General features: G+C 40.9%; 1 protein-coding gene across 5 annotated transcripts in view; it reads right to left on the bottom strand.

Annotated features, from left to right (window-relative positions):
- Nucleotides 1–711: 711 nt before the first annotated feature.
- znf618 (zinc finger protein 618) overlaps nucleotides 712–24907 on the bottom strand; it is a 64209-nt gene continuing 40013 nt past the window's right edge. For 4 of the 5 annotated variants that reach the window (XM_061733624.1, XM_061733625.1, XM_061733626.1 and 1 more), the window contains 8 exons: nucleotides 21562–21651; nucleotides 21322–21411; nucleotides 15513–15590; nucleotides 14190–14231; nucleotides 13719–13796; nucleotides 11553–11747; nucleotides 8450–9561; nucleotides 712–5961 (listed from right to left, as the gene is read on the bottom strand). In XM_061733624.1, coding sequence (XP_061589608.1) covers nucleotides 5416–5961; nucleotides 8450–9561; nucleotides 11553–11747; nucleotides 13719–13796; nucleotides 14190–14231; nucleotides 15513–15590; nucleotides 21322–21411; nucleotides 21562–21651 — 2231 coding nt within the window. In that variant the 3' untranslated portion in view covers nucleotides 712–5415. The remainder of the gene's footprint in view (nucleotides 5962–8449; nucleotides 9562–11552; nucleotides 11748–13718; nucleotides 13797–14189; nucleotides 14232–15512; nucleotides 15591–21321; nucleotides 21412–21561; nucleotides 21652–24907) is intronic. The other variant, XM_061733628.1, reaches the window with a different exon arrangement.

Genomic DNA, 24907 nt, shown 5'->3' with positions numbered 1-24907 from the left:
GAAAGGTGGTTAAAGAAGGCCGTGGGACTGCAACGCAAGGCATGATGTCGGCTTTGGCCGGGCGGGTTTGAAACTGAGCACACAAAAGAATATTAAGGCCTTAAACGATGGAGATAACAAACTAGTAAGATGTCTAGTTTAGTACCGAAGGCAACAAACCTTAACAAACCTAACTGCAGAGCTTCCAATCTGTCAAAAATCGGCGGGATTGCGTAAATGGATGAAACCATTAAAAAAGAAGAAATAAAAAACAAAAACTAAACTGAAATCGTGCATTGTTTGAATGCACTGGTTGCAGTGGCGTCAATTCAGTCAAAGATAGGGTACGGCAAGGTTAAGAAAATTGGAACTTTTTCAAATGCAGTCTCGCTCACTGCAAAAACTCAAAATCTTACCAGGAATATTTGTCTTATTTCTAGTTAAAATGTCTAATTTTTAGTCAAAAAATCTCATTACACTTAAAACAAGAGTCATTACCAGAAAAATAACTTGTTATTTGACCATTTTCACCTGTTTCAAGTAAATTTTCACTTGAAATAAGTAGAAAAATCTGCCAGTGGAACTAGATTTTTTTGCTTGTAATGAGAAGATAAATCTTGTCCCACTGGCAGATTTTTCTACTCGATCATGTTGTTCTGATTTGCATTTGTTATTCATTAGTTATTCTATATGTATTAAGTAAGAGAATAATCAATACAAATAGACACAGACTAATTCCATAAATGTATTTAAAAGAACAAACATTTACATTTTCCCTTGAAGCCGAGCTGTGGCGGCTGCCGTACCTTAGACCCAACTGACGCCCCTGACTGGTTGTGACTCTGTAAAAAAATAAACGCGTTTCGTCCTCTGACTTGCTGAACGGCAGTTGAGTGTATCTTGTTTCTGGGGCGGAGGGATTCACGGTTGGGTCCGTACCTCGGCACTGAGGTCACAGTTGGTTTCTGTCCGGTATACAGTGAGGAAAAGTGGCTGTGCCTGCTTGGATGTGCTCATTCCTGAGAAAATCCCCCTCCACTTCGCTAAAAACCTAACAGAATTTACTGCAGGAGTGTCATGAGAAACAGTCGGGCGTGTGTGTCGGGAAACCGCTTCCTGTGATAAAGCTTATTGCCTTAAAAAAGGGAAATCTGTCGCTCGCTTTTAGGAAGACTATGAGGATAGTAGGATGGTAAACCTGGAAACAGCAATAAATAAATGACCAGCCTCCTCAAATCTAGGCGTTAAAAATAAATACACACACGTGAAGGATGTATGTCGTCATAAATCAGTCTTACCCACAAGTTTCCCGGGATAATAATGTTGCTTATTTTAGTGCTGGGTGGTATGACCAATAATTTATATCACGGTATTTTTCAAAATTATATCGGTTTCACGGTATATCACGGTATATTTTTTTTTCATGCACAACTGGGTGTTAACTAGTGATGCCCCGATTGTTCGGTAACCGAAATTGTTCGGCCGAAAATGGCAAAAAAACACTTTTGGTGTTCGGTGGAATAAGTGGGGAAAAAAACCGAACAATTAATAACGGCGTTGTAATATAAGGAAATAGACTGGCCGCTCCCGTAACAGTTGCACCACAAACATAAATCGTTGGCCAACCAAAAAGTAACCCCATAAGAATTTTACCTAACATTCACCAGCAGGTGGAACCAAAACAACATAAATCGGCCCTAGTAAGACGCCCACGCTCCCCCACCGGCCATCCAGTAGACGGGGGCCGGCCCTCCGAGCCGGGCCAGGGCCCCACCGTACCTCCACGGGCACCCCCGGCGCCACCGGAGCCCCCAGACGGAGGGGGAAACGGTCCAACATCCCCAAAACAACATAAATCAATCTATTACAGGTTCGTTTAGATGACGAAATCAAACAGCGAAAAGCGTGGAGTGAAGTGGTGCGGTGCAAACATGTCAGCAGTGTGGAAGTATTTTAGAGTGGCAAAGAATAATACAAGAATGGCTGTTTGCAATGAATGTTCTGCTCAAATATCTAGAGGGGGCACATCTGCAAAGTCTTTCAGCTACAAGTTTGATTTATCATTTGAAACGATAAAAAACCCTGAGCGCTTTAATGCATTTTTATTGTTTTAAGGCCTATGTTACATTGTTCAGTCAGTTAAGCCTAACGTAAGCTCAAAGATGGCCAAAAAATGTATTTTGCTAATTTATTTATTTTAAGTTATTGTTCTTTGCTGGTATAATGTCTGCTGGAATATTTAAGAAATGCTGGGAAATTAAAAAAATTTTCAGTTTTTTATGTTCAACAAATGTTTTCTACCTTGTAATTTTGTAAGATTTTTTTCTTTGAAAAGCATGCCTAAATCAAATGTATTTGATTTATGCAATGGTGAAAAAATTGGCAAAATAAATGAAAAACTGCGAAGAACCATGTTCGGTATTGTTCGGTATTCGGCCAAGTGTTTATTATTATTTTCGGTTTCGGCCACAAATTTTCATTTCGGTGCATCACTAGTGTTAACCACATTTTCTAATGATTTGGAAAGGAATTGCTGCAGTAAATTGGCTTAGAATGGACTATTTTACTGTCATGAGGAGGAAATATTGTAGAAAAACATGAATGTCCACACTAGTATAAATACAGGTTTGCATGGCCGACACTTATGATTCTAATGAAGTGAGAGAATCAGTCAGACAACACTTAAAGACTTTAAGTGTTTGACTGATCTTTTACAAAATTACAAGGTAGAAAATATTCATTGAACATAAAAAACTTTTTTGGTTTTGGTTCCACCTCCTGGTGAATGTTAGGTAAAATTCTTATGTGGTTACTTTTTGGTTGGCCAACAATTTATATTTGTGGTGCGCTGTCATTACCAGATTTGAGTCACACATGCGCAGTCGCGTCCAACATGTGCATTTCAGCAGGAAATCAGTCAGTCAGTGGAGAAGTAGAGAGTGTTGTCATTACCCGATTATTGATTAAAATGAGCGACTTTAATTTTTTCCATCAGCTCCATGCCTACATGGAATCTGGAAAGTTTCATCCCAGTTTTACTCGTTCTATGAGTAATTACATCTTGAAAGGTAATTTGGCTATCATGCTATGCTTGCTAAAAATAATATAAATATTTTTTGCTAAAAATAATATAAATATTTTTTGCATCAATACCCTTATATAGCATAACATTCCCTGTTGTTGGACGCGACTGCGCATGTGTGACTCAAATGGGGTAGTGACTCAATGACATGCGCAACCGTTACGGGAGCGGCCAGTCTATTTCCTTTTATTACAACGCCGTTATTAATTGTTCGGTTTTTTCCCCACTTATTTCACCGAACACCGAAAGTGTTTTTTTGCCATTTTCGGCCGAACAATTTGGGTTACTGAACAATCGGTGCATCACTGCTGCTAAACAGTCCCCTCACAAACAGTGTCCAGCGGCGCTACGTTCCCAGCGTTGTGTACGCTACTGTACATACTCACCGGTATATACGGTATATGAAAAATTCATATCATAAGAAAATAGACACCGGTATACCGCCCAGCACTAGCTTATTTGATTTAAAATATTTGAAATGTTTCAGATCGCGGGCTCGTTTGGTGAAATTTAATACAGGGACTTGTTGTTTTAATGTTCCCCCTTTAATAAGTACAGTAAGGCTGAAGAAAACCAGTAAATAATAATAATAATAATAATAATAATAATAATAATAATAATAACGTGAAAAAACTTCTAAAGCAACGCTAAAGATTAAAAAACAAAAGCTAAACGCATTCCACTTCATAATTTCTACTCTTTTGTGCAAGATTTGCATGTAGTGCATGCAAATCACCCAAAGCTACATTTTGAGGCCACTAACCGTCAAATTACCTACAACTAATGATAGTGATCAGTCGTCCGTCCATCGTCCGAGGCTCGCTATGTTGAGATTATTGATTTCTTTAGTGATTTGGAAGGAAATCAGCTGGTTGGCAGTGAAGATTCACCCCGTGATTGTGATGACAGTCGTCTCCGTTACCTGAAGATGCTGCCGCTTCCCTCCGAGAGAATAACAGTTCATTGCCTTCTGGCGGTTTAATTATTATTATTATTATTACGTTTGAATGATTCAGGCCCCGTTTACACGTAGCAAAAAAACCGGTGGTGTTTTCATGCGTTTTTCGCCGTTCGTTTACACCGAAACGAAGCTCAAAGTCACTAAACCGATCATTTCTGAAAACTCAAAGTGGAGATTTTCAAAAACTCCCGTCTTCACGTTTGCTTGTAAATGGAGGGAAACGGACATTTAGGCTTTAGAACGTCACATTATGAGACAGAAACGTCACCACACTGCAAAAACTCAAAATCTTAACAAGAATATTTGTCTATTTGTAGTTAAAATGTTTCATTTTTAGTCCAAAAAATCTCATTACACTTAAACAAAACTCGTCACTGGAAAAAAAGTGAAAATTTACTTGAAACTGGTGAAAATTGTCAAATAACAAGTTATTTATCTGGTGATGTCTCTTGTTTTAAGTGTAATGAGATTTTTTGACTAAAAATGAGACATTTTAACTAGAAATAAGACAAATATTCCTGGTAAGATTTTGAGTTTTTGCAGTGCAGCGTCATGAGTGACACCTGTGTTTACAATTTGTTTGTAACCGTCAATATTTTCTTGTATTTTACCCATTTTATATTCTAACGTCACACTTAAAAGTAACTCCACTTCTCTATCACTCCACACCAAAGACTCTCGTTCATCTTGGAAGTAACTGGAAGTTACTCGTGTCATTTGTTGGTGTTTTTTTCCAGGATTCTGATTGGCTAGCATGACTTTATCTTCTCGTTACACTGCCCCCTGTAGGTTTGGCTGCTCATAGCACCTTAACAGATATTTATGCAGGTTCCTGGAAATGATGGGATTTTTCAAAACGTAGAGGGGGAATATCCGTTTTTGAGAAATTTTGAGTAAAAAGATGAAATTTTGAGAAAAAAGTCAGAATCTCGAGAAAAAAGTTGCAATTTTGAGAAAAAAGTCGAAATGTCAAGAAAAAAGTCAGGGTTTGGCTGCTCATAGCACCTTAACAGATATTTATGCTGGTTCGTGTAAATGATGGTATTTTTCAAAACGTAGATGGGGAAATATCAGATTTTGTAAATACCCGGCTACGTGTAAACGTGGCCTCAGATGTTCCCGTTTGCATCGTACCGAAGCCGCACTTCCTTCTCTCCCCCACGATATTTGATCACATACTTTACAAAACAATCCAAATAATTTATAAGCTTGTTGACGGACGCTTGCAGCCTCTACGACGTGAAGTTCTCTGTAAATATCTCAGGTATCCTAACACATTAAAGTTTACAGTTGGTCTAAAACTACTGTGATAAATAAGTCTTGAGTCGTGGGTTTGGAGGTCGGAGGTGAAGGTGTGTTTGTTTGGTTGCCGGTCCGAGTCCGAGGAGACGTGTTAACCCATGTTGGAGCGCAGGAAGATGAGCTTGTTCATCTCCTCGGCCGTGACCTGCTGCCGCCTCTTCATGGCCAGGCTCTGCTCGCACACCGTCACGCACTCGCTGCGGATGCCGACGGCGGGCACGGCCAGCAGCCACAGCGCCAGGCGGGCCAGCCGGGGGAACTTGTCCCCCACCGTGGAGCTCCAGTACTGGAACAGGTCCGGGGTTCCCTGCAGCAGCGGCTCCGCCAGGTACTGGAAGATCTCCGGGCGGATCTGGCCCTGGCTGTCCTCGGAGCACGAGCTCCGGGACGGACCGCCGCCGCCATTGTTGCCGCCGGTGCCGCCACTGCCCTCGACGCGGCTGATCTTGGGGGTGGGCGGGCCGTCGGCGTCCCGCTCCTCGCCGCCGGAGCCTCCGGCGCCGCTCAGGCCTCCGTCCCGGGCCTCGGCCGCCATCTCGCAGGCGCGGGAGACGATGTCGTCGTGCTGGTAGGCCGGAACGGAGCGCAGCTTCAGCTGCGGGTCCAGCACCATGGCCACCTGGTGAGCCCTCTCCACCTGGAAACACAACATCATCGTTAATTCATCCCTACGGGAAACTCCGGCTCCAGACGCACCCAATGTGGCTAGACCAGGGGTGCAACGGTTCAGGTAGACTGAATTTCTCCTCTGGGAGATAAATTAAGTCGTCTATTCTATTCTATTCTAACCCATGGTTTGGTTTCGTTTTTTGGGCCACGGTTTCGGTTTGTGTTATGTGCATGAAGAAAGCTTTTTTTTCCTGTTTATTTCTAGGGGTGTAACAATATATCGTGCCATGAAATTTCGCGATACAAAAACGTCACAATACGTGACATTGGGTTATTACTATTAATCTATTGTGTTGACTAGTAACGACCGCGCCTCGACCGGCGGACCAAAATCTTACTCCGCTCAGAAGAAACTAGTACCGTTTTAGTCCCGATCACGGGACTCTTGGGGGTTTTGAGCTCTGAACTTTTACTTATGTAAGGCTGGTGTAGAGTTAAGCCTTACCTTATTAAATTAAACCTTTTTGGGGTGGTGAGTAGGATAAACACGGGACAACTTCTGCTGAGTTCCAGTGTACTTTAATGTCCCTCAACAGTGTAGGATTTTAGAACATCAACACAGCACCTAGTGCCGTACTGTGGCGTATCACTCCGCCCAATCTAAAACAGACTAATCACTACAGATAAACTGACTAGTGTCATTATAGTCCCTGATTTACATCAGAATATAAAGAATATATTTATACAATAATGAACCCTGAATTACCAAAATAACCTTCTTAACAAAAATAAATCTCCTCTTACACTTATAAGTTGAGCATGAATCAATCTTTTTTATGATGTAAAATTTTATGTATTTATTTACTTTTATTTATTTATTTACTTTTAGTTGTTACATTTCTGGAAAAGAAAAAAGTCAAATCATACATGAGAGAAACTATTCAGTTACTAGTATGAAACTGAAGATGCATAATGCAAACCTGACATTTACTTTTAGTTCAGTTTGTGGAAAATGGTTGGCCTGGCTTTCTCTTTAAAACTTATAGTTATTTTTCAGAGGCCTGTATAACCCTCATAGCTAAAAAAGGGAAGGATCCAACTGAATGCGCCTCCTACAGGCCCATCTCCCTCTTAAACACGGATGCTAAAATATTTGCTAAAGTCCTAGCCCATAGGCTGGAGAATGCCCTCCCCACAATTATATCTGAAGACCAAACTGGCTTCATTAAAGTTAGGCAGTCTTACGTCAACACAAGGCGACTGTTCAATATTATCTACTCTGCCTCTGAGGCTATCCCTGAATGCGTTGTCTCTCTGGATGCAGAGAAAGCATTCGACCGCGTCAAATGCGATTATCTCTTAGCTGTGCTGGACAGGTTTGGTTTTGGTCCGAACTTTGCTCTGTGGATTAAACTTCTCTATTTGTACCCATCAGCCTCAATTCGTACTAACTCTCAACGGTCAAGACCATTTAATCTGCATCGTGGAACCCGTCAGGGGTGCCCCCTTAGTCCCATGCTTTTTGACATGGCTATCGAACCGCTTGCCACAGCGCTCCGATCTTGTGAGGATGTGTCTGGTATCTGGAGAGGCAGGCGCGTCTCCTTCTCGGTAAACCGCAGTTAATGAGCCCGAGTCCCCCCGTGTCCCACCACGGAGCTGCCGCGTTATCGACGCAGCCCTACGCCGTAGCCTACGCCGTAGCCTACGCCGTAGCCTACGCCATAGCCTACGCCGTAGAGTGCGCGTCGCTATGCCGTAGGCTCTGTGTCGGTGTAACGCAGTAAACGGTGGTCAAGAGCAGAGACCATTTATTTAATAAATAGCTTGGAGAACAGATGCTGGATCATCTGTAGTTCTGTAGTAAACAAAAGGCGCACGTCAGAGCAGATTTGTTGTTGTTTTGGAGCATAATGTGACGTTCGAAAACGCAAAACTCCGGTTGTGTGTGTCTACACGCATCTACATAAACAGAGTTTTCAAAAATCTTCACTTTGCCCGGAGTTTTTTTAAACATTCGTTTATTTGTGTTTTCATGTGGATGACAGGTCCAAACGTAGGAAAATATCTCCGGTTTAGCAGATACCCGGCTACGTGTGGAAGGGGTCTCAAATAAAAGACAATTTTTTCCAGTCATATGTTCCTCATTCAAGGTTGTTAAAAAAATACTGCTATAATATCGTATCGTATCGTGAGATTAGTGTATCGTTACACCCGTACCGAGAACCGTTGCATCCCTATTAGCTATGGAGAGAAAAGCGACTCAAAACATCTGTGCGTGCATCTGTGTGATATTTTTCTTATCCAGGCAATCGACTCTTTGTCAGCCGTCTGATTGGTCCCTGACTGACCAATCAGAAACATCATCCTCCGTTGCTGCATCCGGTTTATCCGGTTGGACCAAACAGCCGTCTCTCTCATTCACATCAATGGAAAAGGTTTTCTAATAATACGCACAAATGTTGCGAGTGGATTTTCTCTCCGTACAAAACTAAAAAATAAAGTTATCTGTGCACCTTGAAGTTCTCCTTGAGCGCCTCCAGGAAGTAGTGGCAGAGCTTGCTGGCGGTGCCGGTCCCGGCCTCGCCCGCCTTGGCCGTGAAGAACTTCTCCAGGCGCAGGTAGACGGGCAGCACCAACTGCAGCGTGGGCCGGCGCTGGCTGCTCAGCTCCAGCGCGGCCAGGCGCAGCGGCGCCAGCAGGCCGGCCAGCGTGGCCAGCAGGTGCTTGTTGAGGCTCTGCAGCAGCGGCGCCGACGCCTTGCTGCGGCCGTACGCCTCGCAGACGTGCTCGAAGTGGGCGTGCACCTGCAGCAGCGCCTCAGCCGTACGGTCCCAGCAGGGCGGCGTGGGGCACTGCGCCGGCGGGCCCTGGGCGGCGCCGTCCTCCCCCACCGCCGCGCCGCCGGAGATGCTGCCGAAGCACGGCTCGTCGCGCAGCGCCAGCGTGGTGGAGGCGGCGATGTCCCGGCAGGTGGACAGCAGCTCGGCCAGCTCGTGCAGCCCGCGCGCCTGCAGGCTGCGCTTCCCCAGCACGGCCTGCACCACGGCGCCCAGCGAGCAGCCGGCGCAGCGCAGGCATATCCTCCCGCGGCCGCCGCCCCCCAGCGGGGACCCCGCGAACCCGGCGGCCCAGGCCCGCGGCTCCGACACGTACACCGTGCGGATGTCGGACATGACGAACTCCGACAGCACGTTCTGCACCCAGTGGTGCACCTGCTCGGGGCCCTCGCGCAGCTCCGCCTCGCGCACGCCCAGCACGTAGCGCTTGAGTCGCGAGCCCTCCACCTGGTAGGCCGTGAGGACGTAGCAGGCGCCCGGGCCGGACGTCTGCGAGTGGCAGGTGACGGCGATGCCCAGCGAGGCGTTGGAGCCCAGCGCGCAGGTGACCTTGACCTTCACCTGGTTGTACATGCGCGGCAGCTGCCGCAGCGCCAGCGCGCTCATGTTGCCCAGCGCGTCGCGCGTGGAGTAGGCGCCGTGGCGCGCGCCCGTGTCCACCAGCGTCTGCGCCAGCTTCAGGAAGTCCTTGCTGTTGAGCACGTTGAGCATGCTGAGGTCGGAGCACATGACCCTCAGCAGCCGCTCGGCCACCTGCTGCCGCTCCTTCTCCGGCAGCCCGTTGTTCTCTACGGGAAGAAAAGATATCCCACAATTAACCTGAAGACCAACTGGGACGATTTTACATTTGATTTATATCAGGTTAAAGGTTTTTATTTACATTTTTATTTATTTCAGGTTAAAGGTTTTTATTTATTCCTGGTTTAATTTTTTTATTTACTTTTTTTATTTATTTAAGGTTGAAGTTTTTAAATTCTATATTTATTTATTTCAGATTAAAGTTTTTTATTTATTTCATGTTGAAGTTTTGAAACTTGATATTTATTTATGTCAGGTGAAAGTTTTTTATTTTCTTTTTTTATTTATTTCAGGTTTAATTTTTTTATTTTACTTTTTTATTTTATTTTTGCAGATGATGTTGTCCTGTTGGCTTCATCAGACCGGGACCTCCAGCATGTGCTGGGGCGGTTTGCGGCCGAGTGCGATGCGGCAGGGATGAAAATCAGCACCTCAAAACCGAGGCCATGGTTCTCCACCGGGAAAGGGTGGCATGCCTTCTCCAGGTGGGTGGAGAAGTCCTGCCTCAGGTGGAGGAGTTCAAGTATCTCGGGGTCTTGTTCACGAGTGAGGGAACAATGGAGCGTGAGATTGACAGACGGATCGGTGCAGCGTCCGCAGTAATGCGGTCGATGTACCGGACCGTCGTGGTGAAGAGGGAGCTGAGTCGAAAGGTGAAGCTCTCGATTTACCGGTCAATCTACGCCCCTACCCTCACCTATGGTCACGAACTTTGGGTAGTGACCGAAAGGACAAGATCGCGGATACAAGCGGCCGAGATGAGTTTCCTCCGCAGGGTGGCTGGACGCTCCCTTAGAGATGAGTTTCCTCCGCAGGGTGGCTGGACGCTCCCTTAGAGATGAGTTTCCTCTGCAGGGTGGCTGGACGCTCCCTTAGAGATGAGTTTCCTCCCTTAGAGATGAGTTTCCTCTCTTTCCTCTCCTCTCGGAGTCGAGCCGCTGCTCCTTCACATTGAGAGGAGTCAGCTGAGGTGGCTTGGGCATCTGTACCGGATCCTCCTGGATCCTCCCTAGGGAGGTGTTCCAGGCATGTCCCACCGGGAGGAGACCCCGGGGAAGACCCAGGACACGCTGGAGAGACTATGTCTCTCGGCTGGCCTGGGAACGCCTCGGACTCCCCCCGGAGGAGCTGGAGGAAGTGTCCTGGGTGAGGGAAGTCTGGGCATCCCTGCTGAGGCTGCTGCCCCCGCGACCCGGTAACGGATGAAGCGGGAGAAGATGAGTGAGTGAGTGACTTTTTTATTTATTTCAGGTTAAAGTTTTTGATTTACTTTTTTATTTATTTAAGGTGAAGTTTATAAATTTGATATTTATTTATATCACGTGAAAGTTTTTTATTTACTTTTTTATTTATTTCAGGTTTAATTTTTTTATTTACTTTTTTTATTTATTTAAGGTTGAAGTTTTTAAATCTGATATTTATTTATTTCAGAGAAAAGATGATATTTATAAATTTGATATTTATTTATATCAGATTAAAGTTTTTTATTTATTTCAGGTTGAAGTTTTGAAACTTGATATTTATTTATTTCAGGTTAAAGTTTTTTACTTTATTTGACTCATACAGTCAAACTACTGTATCTATACTGACAGTACATTTGTTATTATTAATAAAGGTGTTCAAGTTAAATGACATGTTATACGGTCATTTTGTACCCACTACAATTCAACAACACCCGATATTTTATCTATCAGCTACTTCTGCCATTATTCTCAAAGTGAAATGCACAGATTTTTCTACTTATTTTAAGTGAAAATCTACTTGAAACAGGAGAAAATTGTTGTTTTTTCCAGTGATGACTCTTGTTTTAAGTGTAATGATATTTTTTTTGACTAAAAATGAGACATTTTAACTAGAAATAAGACAAAATATTCTTGTTAATATTTTGAGTTTTTGCAGTTTGGCTGTGAAATGTGAATTATTGGCTTCCTGTTTGTTTTGAGATGTGCATGGGAGACCGGTGTGGGGGTGCAGGACTCACGGCTGAGCGTGTGGTTCCTCTGGGAGATGCTCTGGGGCTGGACCTGCAGCTTCACCGGGGCGAGGGCCGGGCCGTGGGCCGGGGCGTGGGCCGGGGCGAGGGCCGGGGCCGGGCCGCCTCTCCACGGCGGGTCCTGGGGGCCGGAGGCCGACGAGGTTTTGGGAGAGTCCCCCTTGCTGTGGTTCTCGTTATCGGCTGGAGACAGAGCGGCGTCAGATCAGACGGCGTCTCCGACAACAACGATGAAGGAAATAATAACGTACAAAAACACAACCGAGCAAAAGAATACCGTAGTTCCAGCCGGCGGGGGTTTACACAAGTGTTCCCTGATTAATCAGCCACACATCGACCTCCAAAACCTTTCATATCTGCTCTTTCACACTCAGGAGGGCTGAAGATAAAGGCTCTTATGGTTCTTTTCCACTAGTACAGAGGTTTTCCACTGGTTTTGTCCCAGTCCCACCATTATAACCAAGAAGACTGCAAAATCCCGTTTAGAAAGAGCATTTGGGCAATCGGTTTTCTCTTATAAAACAGCACCTGAGTGGAATAACATCCCACAGAACATTAGAGAGTCCATTTCATACAACGTCTTCAAATATAATCTTAGGAATTGGTTGATCGATAATCAAAGATGTGAACATTGATGTGTATAATATCGATGTGGGGATGAACTGTGTATATTGTAAGGGTTGAATTATATATGTTATATGTTATTGCTGATGTGTTTGTACTTGTGTTTTAATCTTTTTTTACTAGGTACTAGCCTATTATTTCTGGCAGGGGGACTGCCAATGTAAACTAGCCTTTTGGCTACAATTGGGTACATTTACATTTTATTTTATAAAATGTTTCTTAATGTACGTTATCGCTCTCTAACAAATAAAAATAAACTGAAACTGAAACTGAAGAAACAACTCGGGGACCAACTGCTTTTGGGGTTTGTTTTATTTTGCACCTTGCTTTTAAATAAGAGTATGGGCCTATAGAGGCTATTTATTTGAATCAGTGTCTATTTTCATTTGCACCTTTTGCTATAAAAAAAAAAAAAAAAAACGTCAATGAAAAATGAACAATAGGAAGCCAAGAGGCTTATAATATTATAAAGTTCACTCTCACTCATTTGACATAATTTGGATGGGTAAATTATTCACAAAAATCGATAATAAATGGAAAATAAATTGAGTCTAAAGAATAAATATATATTTTTTAAATTATTGTTTTCCATTTACAATTTCACGGACCACCTGCAATACCGCCGCGGACCACCAGAGGGCCGTGGACCACCAGAGGGCCGTGGACCACCAGAGGGCCGCGGACCACCAGAGGGCCGCGGACCACCAGAGGGCCGCGGACCACCAGAGGGCCGTGGACCACCAGAGGGCCGTGGACCACCAGAGGGCCGTGGACCACCAGAGGGCCGTGGACCACCAGAGGGCCGCGGACCACCAGAGGGCCGCGGACCACCAGAGGGCCGCGGACCACCGGTTGACAATCCCTGCACTAGAACCTACTCAGCTCGGTTTGGTTCTTTCCCACCAGGGGTCTAACTTGCAGAGTAGATACTTTTCTGTAACTATTCTGCCGAGCTTAAGAAAACTCAAATATCCTATCTCAAAAAATTACAATATTCTGGGAATCTTAATCTTAAACTATAAGCCATAATCAGCTATATTAAAATAATAAAAGGCTTGCAATATTTCAGTTGATTTGTAATGAATCCAGAATGTATGACATTTTTGTTTTTTTAATTGCATTACAGAAAATAAAGAACTTTATCACAACATTCTAATTTTCTGAGACAGTCCTGGATATTTTTCAGTCCAATTGAGATGAAACCCCCCAACCTGGCAACCCTGACTGAGGCGTCTAGCAACTGGTAAACACATTTATTTCTCCTTAAAACTATTGCAAAGAGGAATTGGGAACGCGCAAGATCTAGGGGTAGGGCTGAAAAGTAGGACTAGGGGATGTATTGGGACTGGGCCTAAGTACTTGTGTGAAAGCGCCATAAGAGTGGTACGCCTAAGAAAACATGTGTGATGCACAAGTGTCTCCAACAGTCTCTCATCAGCAGCCTCAGATCCAGATCTGCAACAACCCTGATTCTACCGGCGTGTTGGGACTGGTGTGCAGCTCGACATGCGTCTGTGGTGTGACACTCACCGGCGTGCGACTGCATGTGCTCCAGCAGGTTGTTGTAGAACTGGAACTGGATGCCACAGGCACCACAAGTGTAGGGCTCTAAAAGAATCACAAGGCCCCTGGTGACTCTCCGGGCAGAGGCAATGATCAAAATACTGTGTGCATCGGCTCAAGTCGCCCGCCGTCAGTCCTTTCTCTGACGCTCGGCTGCTTTATCCTCCGGAATTTATGCTACTTTTTTTTTTTTGCAAATATGGGGCCTCAAAGATTTTAAAAGGCGACTAACCAGATTTCTCCTCGTCTATTCAGGGGGGAATTTTGATCAAAGTGCGACTTTGTTACCCTCTAAATCTTGACACATTATAGAGAAACTGTTAATGCATGAAAAAAAACAACACAACCCCCCCCCCAACAAAAAAGCAAGAACACCATAGAGATGGTTTAAGGAAACATGCTGGTGCATGTAGTGCATGAAGGAGGGGCCGGACTTACTCTGTGTAGTGAAGGATGTGGCCACCAGGGGGCTCGGGGTTCCTGTGGACACAACACAGTCAGCACTGGATTCTTACATGTGAATATAACCAGTACTGGAGTTGAGGGGGGATGGCATCCCCCCTGAAATAAAAACGGTCCAAATCATCCCCCCTGAAATAAAAACGGTCCAAATCATCCCCCCCTGAAATAAAAACGGTCCAAATCATCCCCCCCTGAAATAAAAACGGTCCAAATCATCCCCCCTGTAAAACTGTCATCCCTCCTTTCCATCCCTTATGTCATTTCATAAATGAATGTGGTTTTACTGCTATTTCAACATTTAGAGTCTCAAAAGAGTAAAAAACAAAAATGCAAGTACAATAAGTGTAGACATTGCTCGTTATTTCTTATTCTAATTTAATAATTCCTCATCTTTTCTATGCTCCGTTATGATAATTTAAATGCTTCATTTATTTTGTTATTCATATGCACCATTTAATTCTTAGAGCGCCTTGTTTTTTGTATTCTTTACTAGAATCCCTGTAACACCCTATAATGTAATAATTTCCTGAAAATGGAATAAAATTTGCAATTAACTCAATCGAAAATGTAATAAAACCCAATAATGTAATAACTTCACCAATAATGTAATAAAATATCCCATTATTGGGAATTTACTACATGCTACTCAAAGTCTGCAATTTAACCCAATAGTCATTCTGGTGTTTCAAATCCAGTGTATAAAACATTCTTAGATACTTAAAACACAAAATGTAGAACTCTGGACTGAAAATGAACAAATATATTACATTATTTGTCAAGTATTACATTATCAGTTTTAGAAAAGAAAAAAAAGACCCACCTGAAAATGTAATAAATTCCCAATCATTTAATAAGGTATTACATTATCGGTAAAAATGTGATGTATAATGTAATACTTGACAGATAATGTAATATATATGTTCATTTTCAGTCCAGAGTTCTACATTTTGTGTTTTAAGTATCTAAGAATGTTTTATACGCTGGATTTAAAACACCAGAATGACTTTTGGGTTAAATTGCAGACTTTGAGTTCCATGTAATAAATTCCCAATAATGTAATAAGGTATTACATTATTGGTAAAAATGTTATTACAATATCCGTCAGGATATTTTATTACATTATTGGTGAAGTTATTACATTATTGGATTTTATTACATTTTCAGGCGTTATTACATTTTCAGGAAATGATTACATTATAGGGTGCTACGATCCCCATTTAAAAAAAAATATTTTCCTTTCTTTTCATATTGCATTTAAATTGATATTTGTTTTTAATAAAGTTGTGTTTAAACGCTCACCGCTGGAGTTCTGGGAGCTGTTTGTGTCGACCAGACTGGACTGAATCGCATTCTCCAGTTTCCGCCTGAATGGACTGTCTGCAAAATAAAAGGAACAACAATGACCGACATGCACAATATTTAAAATTCAAGCTTCAAATCCACGTAACATTTAAGAGCCGGAGCTGAATTAATGCGTCCAAACTTAATTCTGGTTTGCAGCATTCAAATCAACAGCCTTCAATAGGGATCTAAATATTCATATTACATTTAAATGTGGGTTTAATTCCTCCTCTTCATTCCATGTTTCTGACCCACTTCTAAGACGCCAGTGCTTTAAATAGGCAGAGCTTCTTAAAACGGGGGGGGGGGGAGGTCATGAGCCGCAAAATCACAAATAGGAAGAAAATCAAGCCTTTTTCACGTCTGAAACATGTTGATAAGTGAGTTTCTGTAACGTAATTCTGTGTAATATTATCCTGATTTAGGGATGTTTTTAATATCTTTAATGGGACTAATGTTTCACAAATGTTTTAATAGTTTTCCTTTCAGTTTTGAAACATTTAATGCGGTAGTTGCTTAAATAGGGTATATATGAATGAATGAATGAATGAATGAATGAATGAATGAATGAATGAATTTTTTTTATTATTTCAAACATGTATATAAAAATGAAAGTAAAAATAAAAACATTTACATCTTCATATTCACATATGTTTGAAAAAAAAGTAGTAGGAAGAAGTCTACACTTTTTCCTAGTTCCTACCCCTTTATTTTTTACATTATTGCTATTATTATATCTACACAATATCCATACGAATATAATCTATATAAATACTATGTAAACATGCCTATTATTACATCATTTTCCATATAATAAAATATAAATATTACATAAATATTATATCAATATCTAGAAAATACAAATATTATATAAATCTATATAAATATACATTATATAAACTACATAAATATCCCTATAAATATATAATATATATATATATATATATATATATATATATATATATATATACCGTATATATATAAATATATATATATATATATATATATACCGTATATATATATATATATATATATATATATATATATATATATATATATATATACCGTATATATATAAATATATATGTGCTACATACCCAATAAATATATAACATATATTACATAAATTACATAATTTTAACTATCCCTCTCAACATATAATATATACTACATAAATATCCACATAAATATCTAAACATATCTTAAGCAAGTATAATAATAAAATTTTTCCCTATTTTATTTGATTCTCACACTCCTCATTAACCCATTTTCTCTTCCATATACCTGTTATATAAAGATAAATATAAATATAAATCATTTTTTGTATTTCTTTTTAAACAGATTTATGTTATTACTTTGTTTCATTTCCTGCTCCAAATGTATAATCAACATAAAGGTGACATGTGAGATTACAGGAAAGTGTAAAACTAAGTAAATAATTATAGCTGTACATCTGAGGTTTTTCAGGGACCAAACTATAAATTTCATTCAATATTTGTATCACAATTTAGAATTAATTGCTTTCAAGTGTCTTGTGTTTGCATCAGATGACTTTTCCAGGTATTGTAACAGCACGTCAGCCAGACTTCAGGCTCGTCTCAAGGACATCAAGACCTGGACGTCCACACACTTCTAAGTCGAAATGTCGAGAAAAAAGGCAAAATTTCGACCTTATTCTTGAAATTGTATTTCAACATTAATTTTTGCAATCAACATTAACATTAATTTCGACTTTTTTTCTCAATATTTCAACTTCTTTTCGCGAAGTGCACAATTAAGAAAACTTCCCCCTCTGAAATATTTTTTTCATGCCTGGCCCTGATATTCTTCTTTAGCGCCGCCCTAGTGGCTCCTGGAGCTTTTTTTGGGGGGAATTTTTTATTTTTTTCCTTTTTCCTTTTTTTTCTTTTTTTCTTCCTTTCTCCTTTCCTTTTTAATCTCAACATTTCAACTTTTTTTCCCGAAATTTTAACTTTTTTTTTTTGACATTTTGACTTTTTTCTCGACATTTCGATGGATGGATGATAGATGGATGATGGATGGATGGAATTCCATCCATCATCCTGTCGGATCCAGGAATCAAACCTTGACTGTTCTGAGAGAGTGAACTGTAAACTAAGAGAGAGTAAACTGCTGCCTCTTCAGGGCTGGAACATCCAATCCTCTGTCCAACCAGAAGGAAACGTGTTTTTGCAGCAAAAGGAACTATTAATTTCAGCCCTCGGGGCCAAAATCTGAGGCCAAAATAAATTGTTATTTTAAGACTCAGAAATATTATTCCACTTAATGGACAATTTTGACAGTGTGTCCCTACAGACACGCCGGTGTAATTTCTTATTTGTATGTAAACCTTAAGTGTGTAAGTGTTTGTGCAGCATCTCCTCGTCATACACTGCAAAAACTCATTTCTAAGTAAAAAAAGAAAACTTGTTTCAAGAAAATTAGACGATTATTTTGGAGTAGTTTGGTAGTTTTAAGAATTATAGTCAAGAAAAATGTTCTTACCCCAATGACAAAGATATTTATGCTTAAAATAAGACAATTTTGACTAGATTTATAGACTATTATGCTTATTTACTGATTTACTGATGTTACAGATTACTTTTGTAATCCTGTATTTGACCTGGTCTTTGTACGTTTTGACCGTATAGAAACTTAATTCTCGTCAGTTGTGTGAAATAAGACCTAGAAACAGGTATTGTGGCATAGAATTGTTAAATTGGTTTAATTCACCGTACGAATTGGTACAGATTACTTTTGTAATCCTGTATTTGACCCGGTCTTTGTACGTTTTGACCGTATAGAAACGTAATTCTTGCCATTGTAAGAATGAGATGAACCTGCTGGATCTACTGCCCTTACTTTTTAACGGCATTTATTATTTTACCTCTTTTCTTCTCATTTTATTTCATTAGTGCCACGGCTGCGCCAAGTGGCACGCCTCCTCCATAGCTATGCAATAGCCAGAGGCACTATTGTTATTGTGTGCGTTTCATCTTATTCATTTTCCGGACAAAACTTTGGCACGTAACTAGTCCCGCAGCTTTGAGAAAACGCGAAAAGTATAAACGTAGAAACGTTCGGCTTAAGCGGGAATCGTGTGCTATGACTTTTATTAGCGATTGGCGTGCACATTTTTGCGCAACGTGCAAAAACGTGCACGCTTACCCCCATCCGGAATGCATTGGGAGAACTTTGGGGCCTCACCACTCGCACACCGTTACTCGAAAAATTCTGAACTGATTTAGAAAGTTGTAGGCCCTGAATTTAACTACAGTCCTGTGGATTTTCAGAGCGATGGCACAAATACTTTTTGCACGAAGTGCAAAAACATTTCCAAATTTCCAAACTAATGGGGAGCTAAATTTCCCATGTATTTCTATGGCCCCATTCAAAGCGGATGGGAATATGTCGAGAAAAAAGACAAAATTCACCTTTTTTCGGAGTCACGTATCTTTCTCATACTTGCACGTAGAAATGTCATTCAAACTTCAAAACGGAGGAAAACTTCTCTTTTCTCTCCAAACCTGAAACAGTTTTTTCCTAAGATGTACATTTTTCAAGATATGAGCGCTCAAGCGAGGACTGGAAATTACTTTTTTGTCAAATTTAGAGTGAAGCTCTAATTTTTTAGAGTGAGAGAAACAGTCAAAAAATGATCTTATTTTTTATTTGTAACTCGAGCTCACGACCAAACCGTAAAAGGTAGACAGATAATTTTTGGTCAGAATGTAGACATACGTTTTGGGATTCATAAAATGTGACTTTGACAGGCGGGGTATGCACAAAATTCAAACGGGGGGGCTAACAGCCATGCCAATTCTTGGTCAATTCGGTCTCCATTGACTGCAATGTAATAAAAAAAAATAAAAACGTTTTCTTAAAAAAAATCTCACTTTGTTTTCGAACTGCCATTACTAACACATTTTAAGGAATATCTGAATAAATTAAGATTGTCAGAATCTGCGGGGTTCTGTGGCTCTCACGATGTCTTTGTTTTTCTGCTAGGAGCTATGGTTTTCTCACAAATTGGAGTTATTTGAGAACTTGTCACAAGGCAAAAGCTGGGGTTTTCTCAAAGCGAACCCGGAACATTCCTCATTTCGAGGTTCTTGTTGCCCCTAGCAACCAGAGCTCAGCTGTTGACTGATTAGACTGAGCCAGAACTGGTCACATGACTCAATCAGTACAGACTTCATATACTTTACCCTGGAAAATGGAGAAATCTGAACCCTGACCTTTTGACCTTAGATGATCAACAGTCCTGCTGGGAACCGGTTCATGGGATATATATGTATATTATTATTATTATTATTATACATATAAATATTTACATTTGTATATTGTATATACAAATTAGCCCCGCCCCTTCTTCTGATTGGACTATAACATATCGGCCAATATCTTTTGAATGGTTTGACATACAGAGTCATGGGTGGTGTCATAGGACTCAGTATCGAGTCCTTGACCTTCATTGGTGCAAATTAGCCCCGCCCCTTCTTCTGATTGGCCGATATGTGAGTCCTTCACCTTTATTGCTTGCAAAATGCAATAATGTATACAAAATGTGCAGCAGCCTGCCGTGGCACTCTCGAAATTTCTGCGAGGAAATTGTCTAGTTTTATTTGTTATTTACTGTTTAATTGTGTCTTGCTGCTTTTAATGTTGATGTAAAGCACTTTGAATTATCTTGTGGAATTGTGCTATACAAATAAACTTGCCATGCCTATTTTTAGAGGGGCCGTTTTTGCAGTGTAAGTCCATAAAGTTGCCTAAAATAAACGCTAATAAATGCAAAAGGAAGATTTGAGGCCTCCGCTCCACAGAACCGGCTCAGTACTGGGATATTTATGACATAACAGGAAACTGCAAGTGTTTTTAAGTAGATCCGTTACCTCAAGTACTGAAAATAATTGCAATTTTTCTGTTAAAGGCTTATTTCCACCTCCTTAAGGCTTTAATTCATGTTGTTTGGTCCATAACGGAGATTTAACACTTCTTAAACCCAGAAGGTTTCTTTAACACAATGAACGTAAGGTGTTTATTTGATCTGATTTTCATGGTCTAGATGATGTTTTACTGTATATTGGAATGTTTCATGTATGTTTCTTTGCTTTAAGATAATGATTTACATGTACAGTAAAGTTTAATGTAGGTTTGTCGTGTTATTTCTTTCTTTATGTCCTGTTTTTAACTGTATGTTTTCTTTTTTTTTTATTTATTAACATACAGTACAAACAGCGACATCAGTTACAATGATATGTATCTAGGTGTGTGTGTGTGTGTGTGTGTGTGTGTGTGTGTGTGTGTGTGTGTGTGTGTGTGTGTGTGTGTGTAGATAATATGATGAAAGTTGATAAATAAATTAAGAATATTAATTCGAAAATAAATAAATAAACAAATAAATAATGTAGCACGATATAAATATATGTAATACTATAATAGCATAATAATATAGTAATATCCAATATAAGATTATAATTTTTATAATATTATAACATATAACAAAATGATATTACCATACTATAATATAATAATACTATAGTTTAACATCCTATGAGATTTCATAACTTAATATAATAATAAACTATGAAACAATATATCATGATAATGCCAGGAATGATTATTAGAATTAGAATTGGTAATTTATATATTGCAGTGAGGGCTGAGGTCAGACCGGGGCGTCTGACTGTTTTAAATATATTGTTTTTAATGTGGAACCAGTAAGGAGATCCTATCAGATAGACAAATAAACAAACAGACTTACTCTTTATTTTCCCAGCGTGGTTGTGTCCGTACTTGCTCATGTCCATGAGTCCTGAGTCCTGCAGGCGGGACGTCTTCAGGTCAAACGAGCCTTTGAGAGAGAAACATTACACTTTAGACGCCAACATTCAACTATCCTCCATGACGCTGTGATCGGTGATCGGCCCTCAGAATCCTGATCGGTGCATCTCTCCATGAAACAACTGTGGATGTCGTTGCACCCAGAGGTGATCAGACTCACCCAGCGGCGTGTGCAGAGCCACGTGTTCCTGGTACGGGTTGAAGTATTTGTACTGTTTCCCACAGAACTCACACACGTAGCTCCCTGTTTCTGCCAGGAAACACAAGACAACCTTTGTTTTTATCATCGTCCATGTTTGTTAGTGATGAAGGAACTAGGGATGCCCCGATACTGATACCAGTATCGGTATCGGGGCCGATACCGATACTGGTATCAGTATCAGTATCGGCCCCGGTACTGATACTGGTATCGGCCCCGATACTGGTACTGGTATCAGTACCAGTATCGGGGCCGATACCGATACTGGTATCAGTATCGGTATCGGCCCCGATACTGATACTGGTATCGGCCCCGATACTGGTACTGGTATCAGTATCAGTATCGGGGCCGATACCAGTATCGGTACCGGGCCGATACTGATACCAGTATCGGTATCGGGCCGATACTGGTACTGGTATCAGTACCAGTACCAGTATCGGGGCCGATACCAGTATCAGTATCAGTATCGGCCCCGGTACTGATACTGATACTGGCATCAGTATCAGTATCGGCCCTGATATCGATACCAGTATCAGTATCGGCCCGGTACCGATACTGGTATCGGCCCCGATACTGATACTGATATCAGTATCGGCCCCGGTACCGATACTGGTATCAGTATCGGCCCCGGTACTGATACTGATATCAGTATCGGCCCCGGTACTGATACTGGTATCAGTATCGGCCCCGGTACTGATACTGGTATCAGTATCGGCCCCGGTACTGATACTGGTATCAGTATCGGCCCCGGTACTGATACTGGTATCGGCCCCGATACTGGTACTGGTATCAGTATCAGTATCGGCCCGATACCGATACTGGTATCGGTATCGGGGCCGATACTGCTCTCATATACTCGTACTCGCAAAAATTCTCCGATACCAGGCACCGATACTTCATTGTTGTTGTAGTTACTGGTTAGCGCCGCTAGGGGGAGATGTTGAGCCGCCCCGCAGCTCCCCGGGTCAGTCTGCAGCCTGGCTGAGCAGCAGCTCTGTGGCTGTAGCTGTTCCATGTTTCAGTAAATTCTATCTCCCTTAATTATACAAACTGGATGGTTGAGTATTACCCATACTCACAGGGAACTTTATTAAACACATTAACTCACAGTACAACAAACAATCCCATTGTTACATTCCGGTTAGCCGCGTTAGCCGGAGAGCCGCGCCGACCATAGACATATATACGTAGACGCCGCATCGAGTGATTTGCCCGCTGCTGTGATACTTCAACTGCGCTGTAAACTAATACAAGTAAATGGGCTTATTTTCATAAAGCGCCTTTCTACCAAGAAATGTTCGTTTTACGTCTCATTTATTCATTCACACACGCACTAATATACTTGGGAAACAGTTAGGAACCAAATATAATATATTTAATTTTCTCAGATGGTAAAAATAAGAACTTTATTGATCCCACATAGGAGTAATTCATGTTATATCAGCTATAGAGAACAAGGTAGTGCCGAAAAACAATATATATCCCCCCTCACAAAAATAAGAATGTTATCATTTATAATAATGTAATTTTTCAAGTAACAAAATAACATATTTGAACCATTTTTCAGATTTTTTCAGTTATTTTATTATCTGAAAAATGTTTCAAATATGTTATTTTGTTAATTGAAAAATTTTAAATATGTTTTGTTGATGAGAAAATGTGTTTCTCTATGTTTCTTATTTTAGTGAGGGGGATATATATTGTTTTTCGGCACTACCTTGTTCTCTATAGCTGATATAACATGAATTACTCCTATGTGGGATCAATAAAGTTCTTATTTTTACCATCTGAGTAAATTAAATATATTATATTTGGTGCCTAACTGTTTCCCAAGTATATTAGTGCGTGTGTGAATGAATAAATGAGACGTAAAACGTACATTTCTTTGTAGAAAGGCACTTTATGAAAATAATCCATTTACTTGTATTAGTTACAGCAGTCTTGCCACATCCAATATGGCGGCGACGTTGACGTACGGCTTAGCGCTCGATGGGGCGTCTACGTATATACGTCTATGGCGCCGACAGCCTGCAGTCTGTCTTGCTTCTGTCGTCGTCCCTTATTTTGAAACATGTCCACCCTGCTGACGTCCTGCTTACATTAATTGTCACTATCTTGCCTGAAACGGCTCTGCCAGTCTCACTCATGGGTATCACTCTATATAACCGGACTGTAACAATGGGATTGTTTATGTTCTTCTTCTTCTCTGTTTTATTGGCGGATCTCAACCAAACTTAAGGTGCATACCGCCACCTACTGTACAAGAGTGTAACATCATTTCATTTAGCCTGTTTTTTAAATTCTATTTGATTGTTTATGTTGTTTTACACGGACGGCTTCAGGTGAAGCACCGCACATGCTCAGTTGATGTTCCTGCGATGAGACTAAAGCGCGGAGGAAAGCCCGGCCGGCTGAGTTTTGTTTAAAATTGAATTTCTGTTGCAAATAAAACCTGTCTACCAATTCATTGCATTTTTAGCCTAGTTATTTCTGTGGTAGAAATATCGGATCGGTACTCAGTATCGGCGAGTACACCAATTAAAGTACTCGTACTCAGTGTGAAAAAAAATGGTATCGGGACATCCCTAGAAGGAACCGTCACGTCAGTTAAGATCAAGTTCATGGATTAGTTGTTAGTTAAGAAGAGGGATGGAGTCATGTTGTTTCCACAAGTTAATGAACATCTAGCAGCATCTCAGTCGTCATGGAAACACAGGGGCCTTTTCTGCAAAAACCTGTGGAAGTTCAAATTAGTCGCTCGGACCTAGACTTGTACTGGAGTTGAGGGGGGATGAGGGGGGTTGGCATCCCCCCCTGAAATAAAAATGGTCCAAATCATCCCCCCCTGAAATAAAAACGGTCCAAATCATCCCCCCCTGAAATAAAAACGGTCCAAATCATCCCCCCTGAAATAAAAACGGTCCAAATCATCCCCCCTGTAAAACTGTCATCCCTCCTTTCCATCCCTTATGTCATTTCATCAATGAATGTGGTTTTACTGCTATTTCAACATTTAGAGTCATCACCAGAAAAATAACACCAGAAAAATAACTTATTTGACAATTTTCACCTGTTTCAAGTAAAATTTTCACTTGAAATAAGTAGAAAAATCTGAAGATGTATCTTCTCATTACAAGCAAAAAACAAATCTTGTTCCACTGGCAGATTTTTCTACTTATTTTAAGTGAAAATCTACTTGAAACAGGTGGAAATTGTTGTTTTTTCCAGTGATGAGTCTTGTTTTAAGTGTAATGAGATTCAAGATATCTGTCATTACATTTTGACTAGGCAGAATGGAAGTTAGAGA

Source organism: Cololabis saira, chromosome 11 (genome assembly GCF_033807715.1).
Source record: "Cololabis saira isolate AMF1-May2022 chromosome 11, fColSai1.1, whole genome shotgun sequence".
In the NCBI taxonomy this organism is placed as follows: Eukaryota; Metazoa; Chordata; class Actinopteri; order Beloniformes; family Belonidae; genus Cololabis; species Cololabis saira.
Note: the sequence above shows the minus strand (reverse complement) of the source record. Positions and strands in the feature narration are given on the sequence as shown.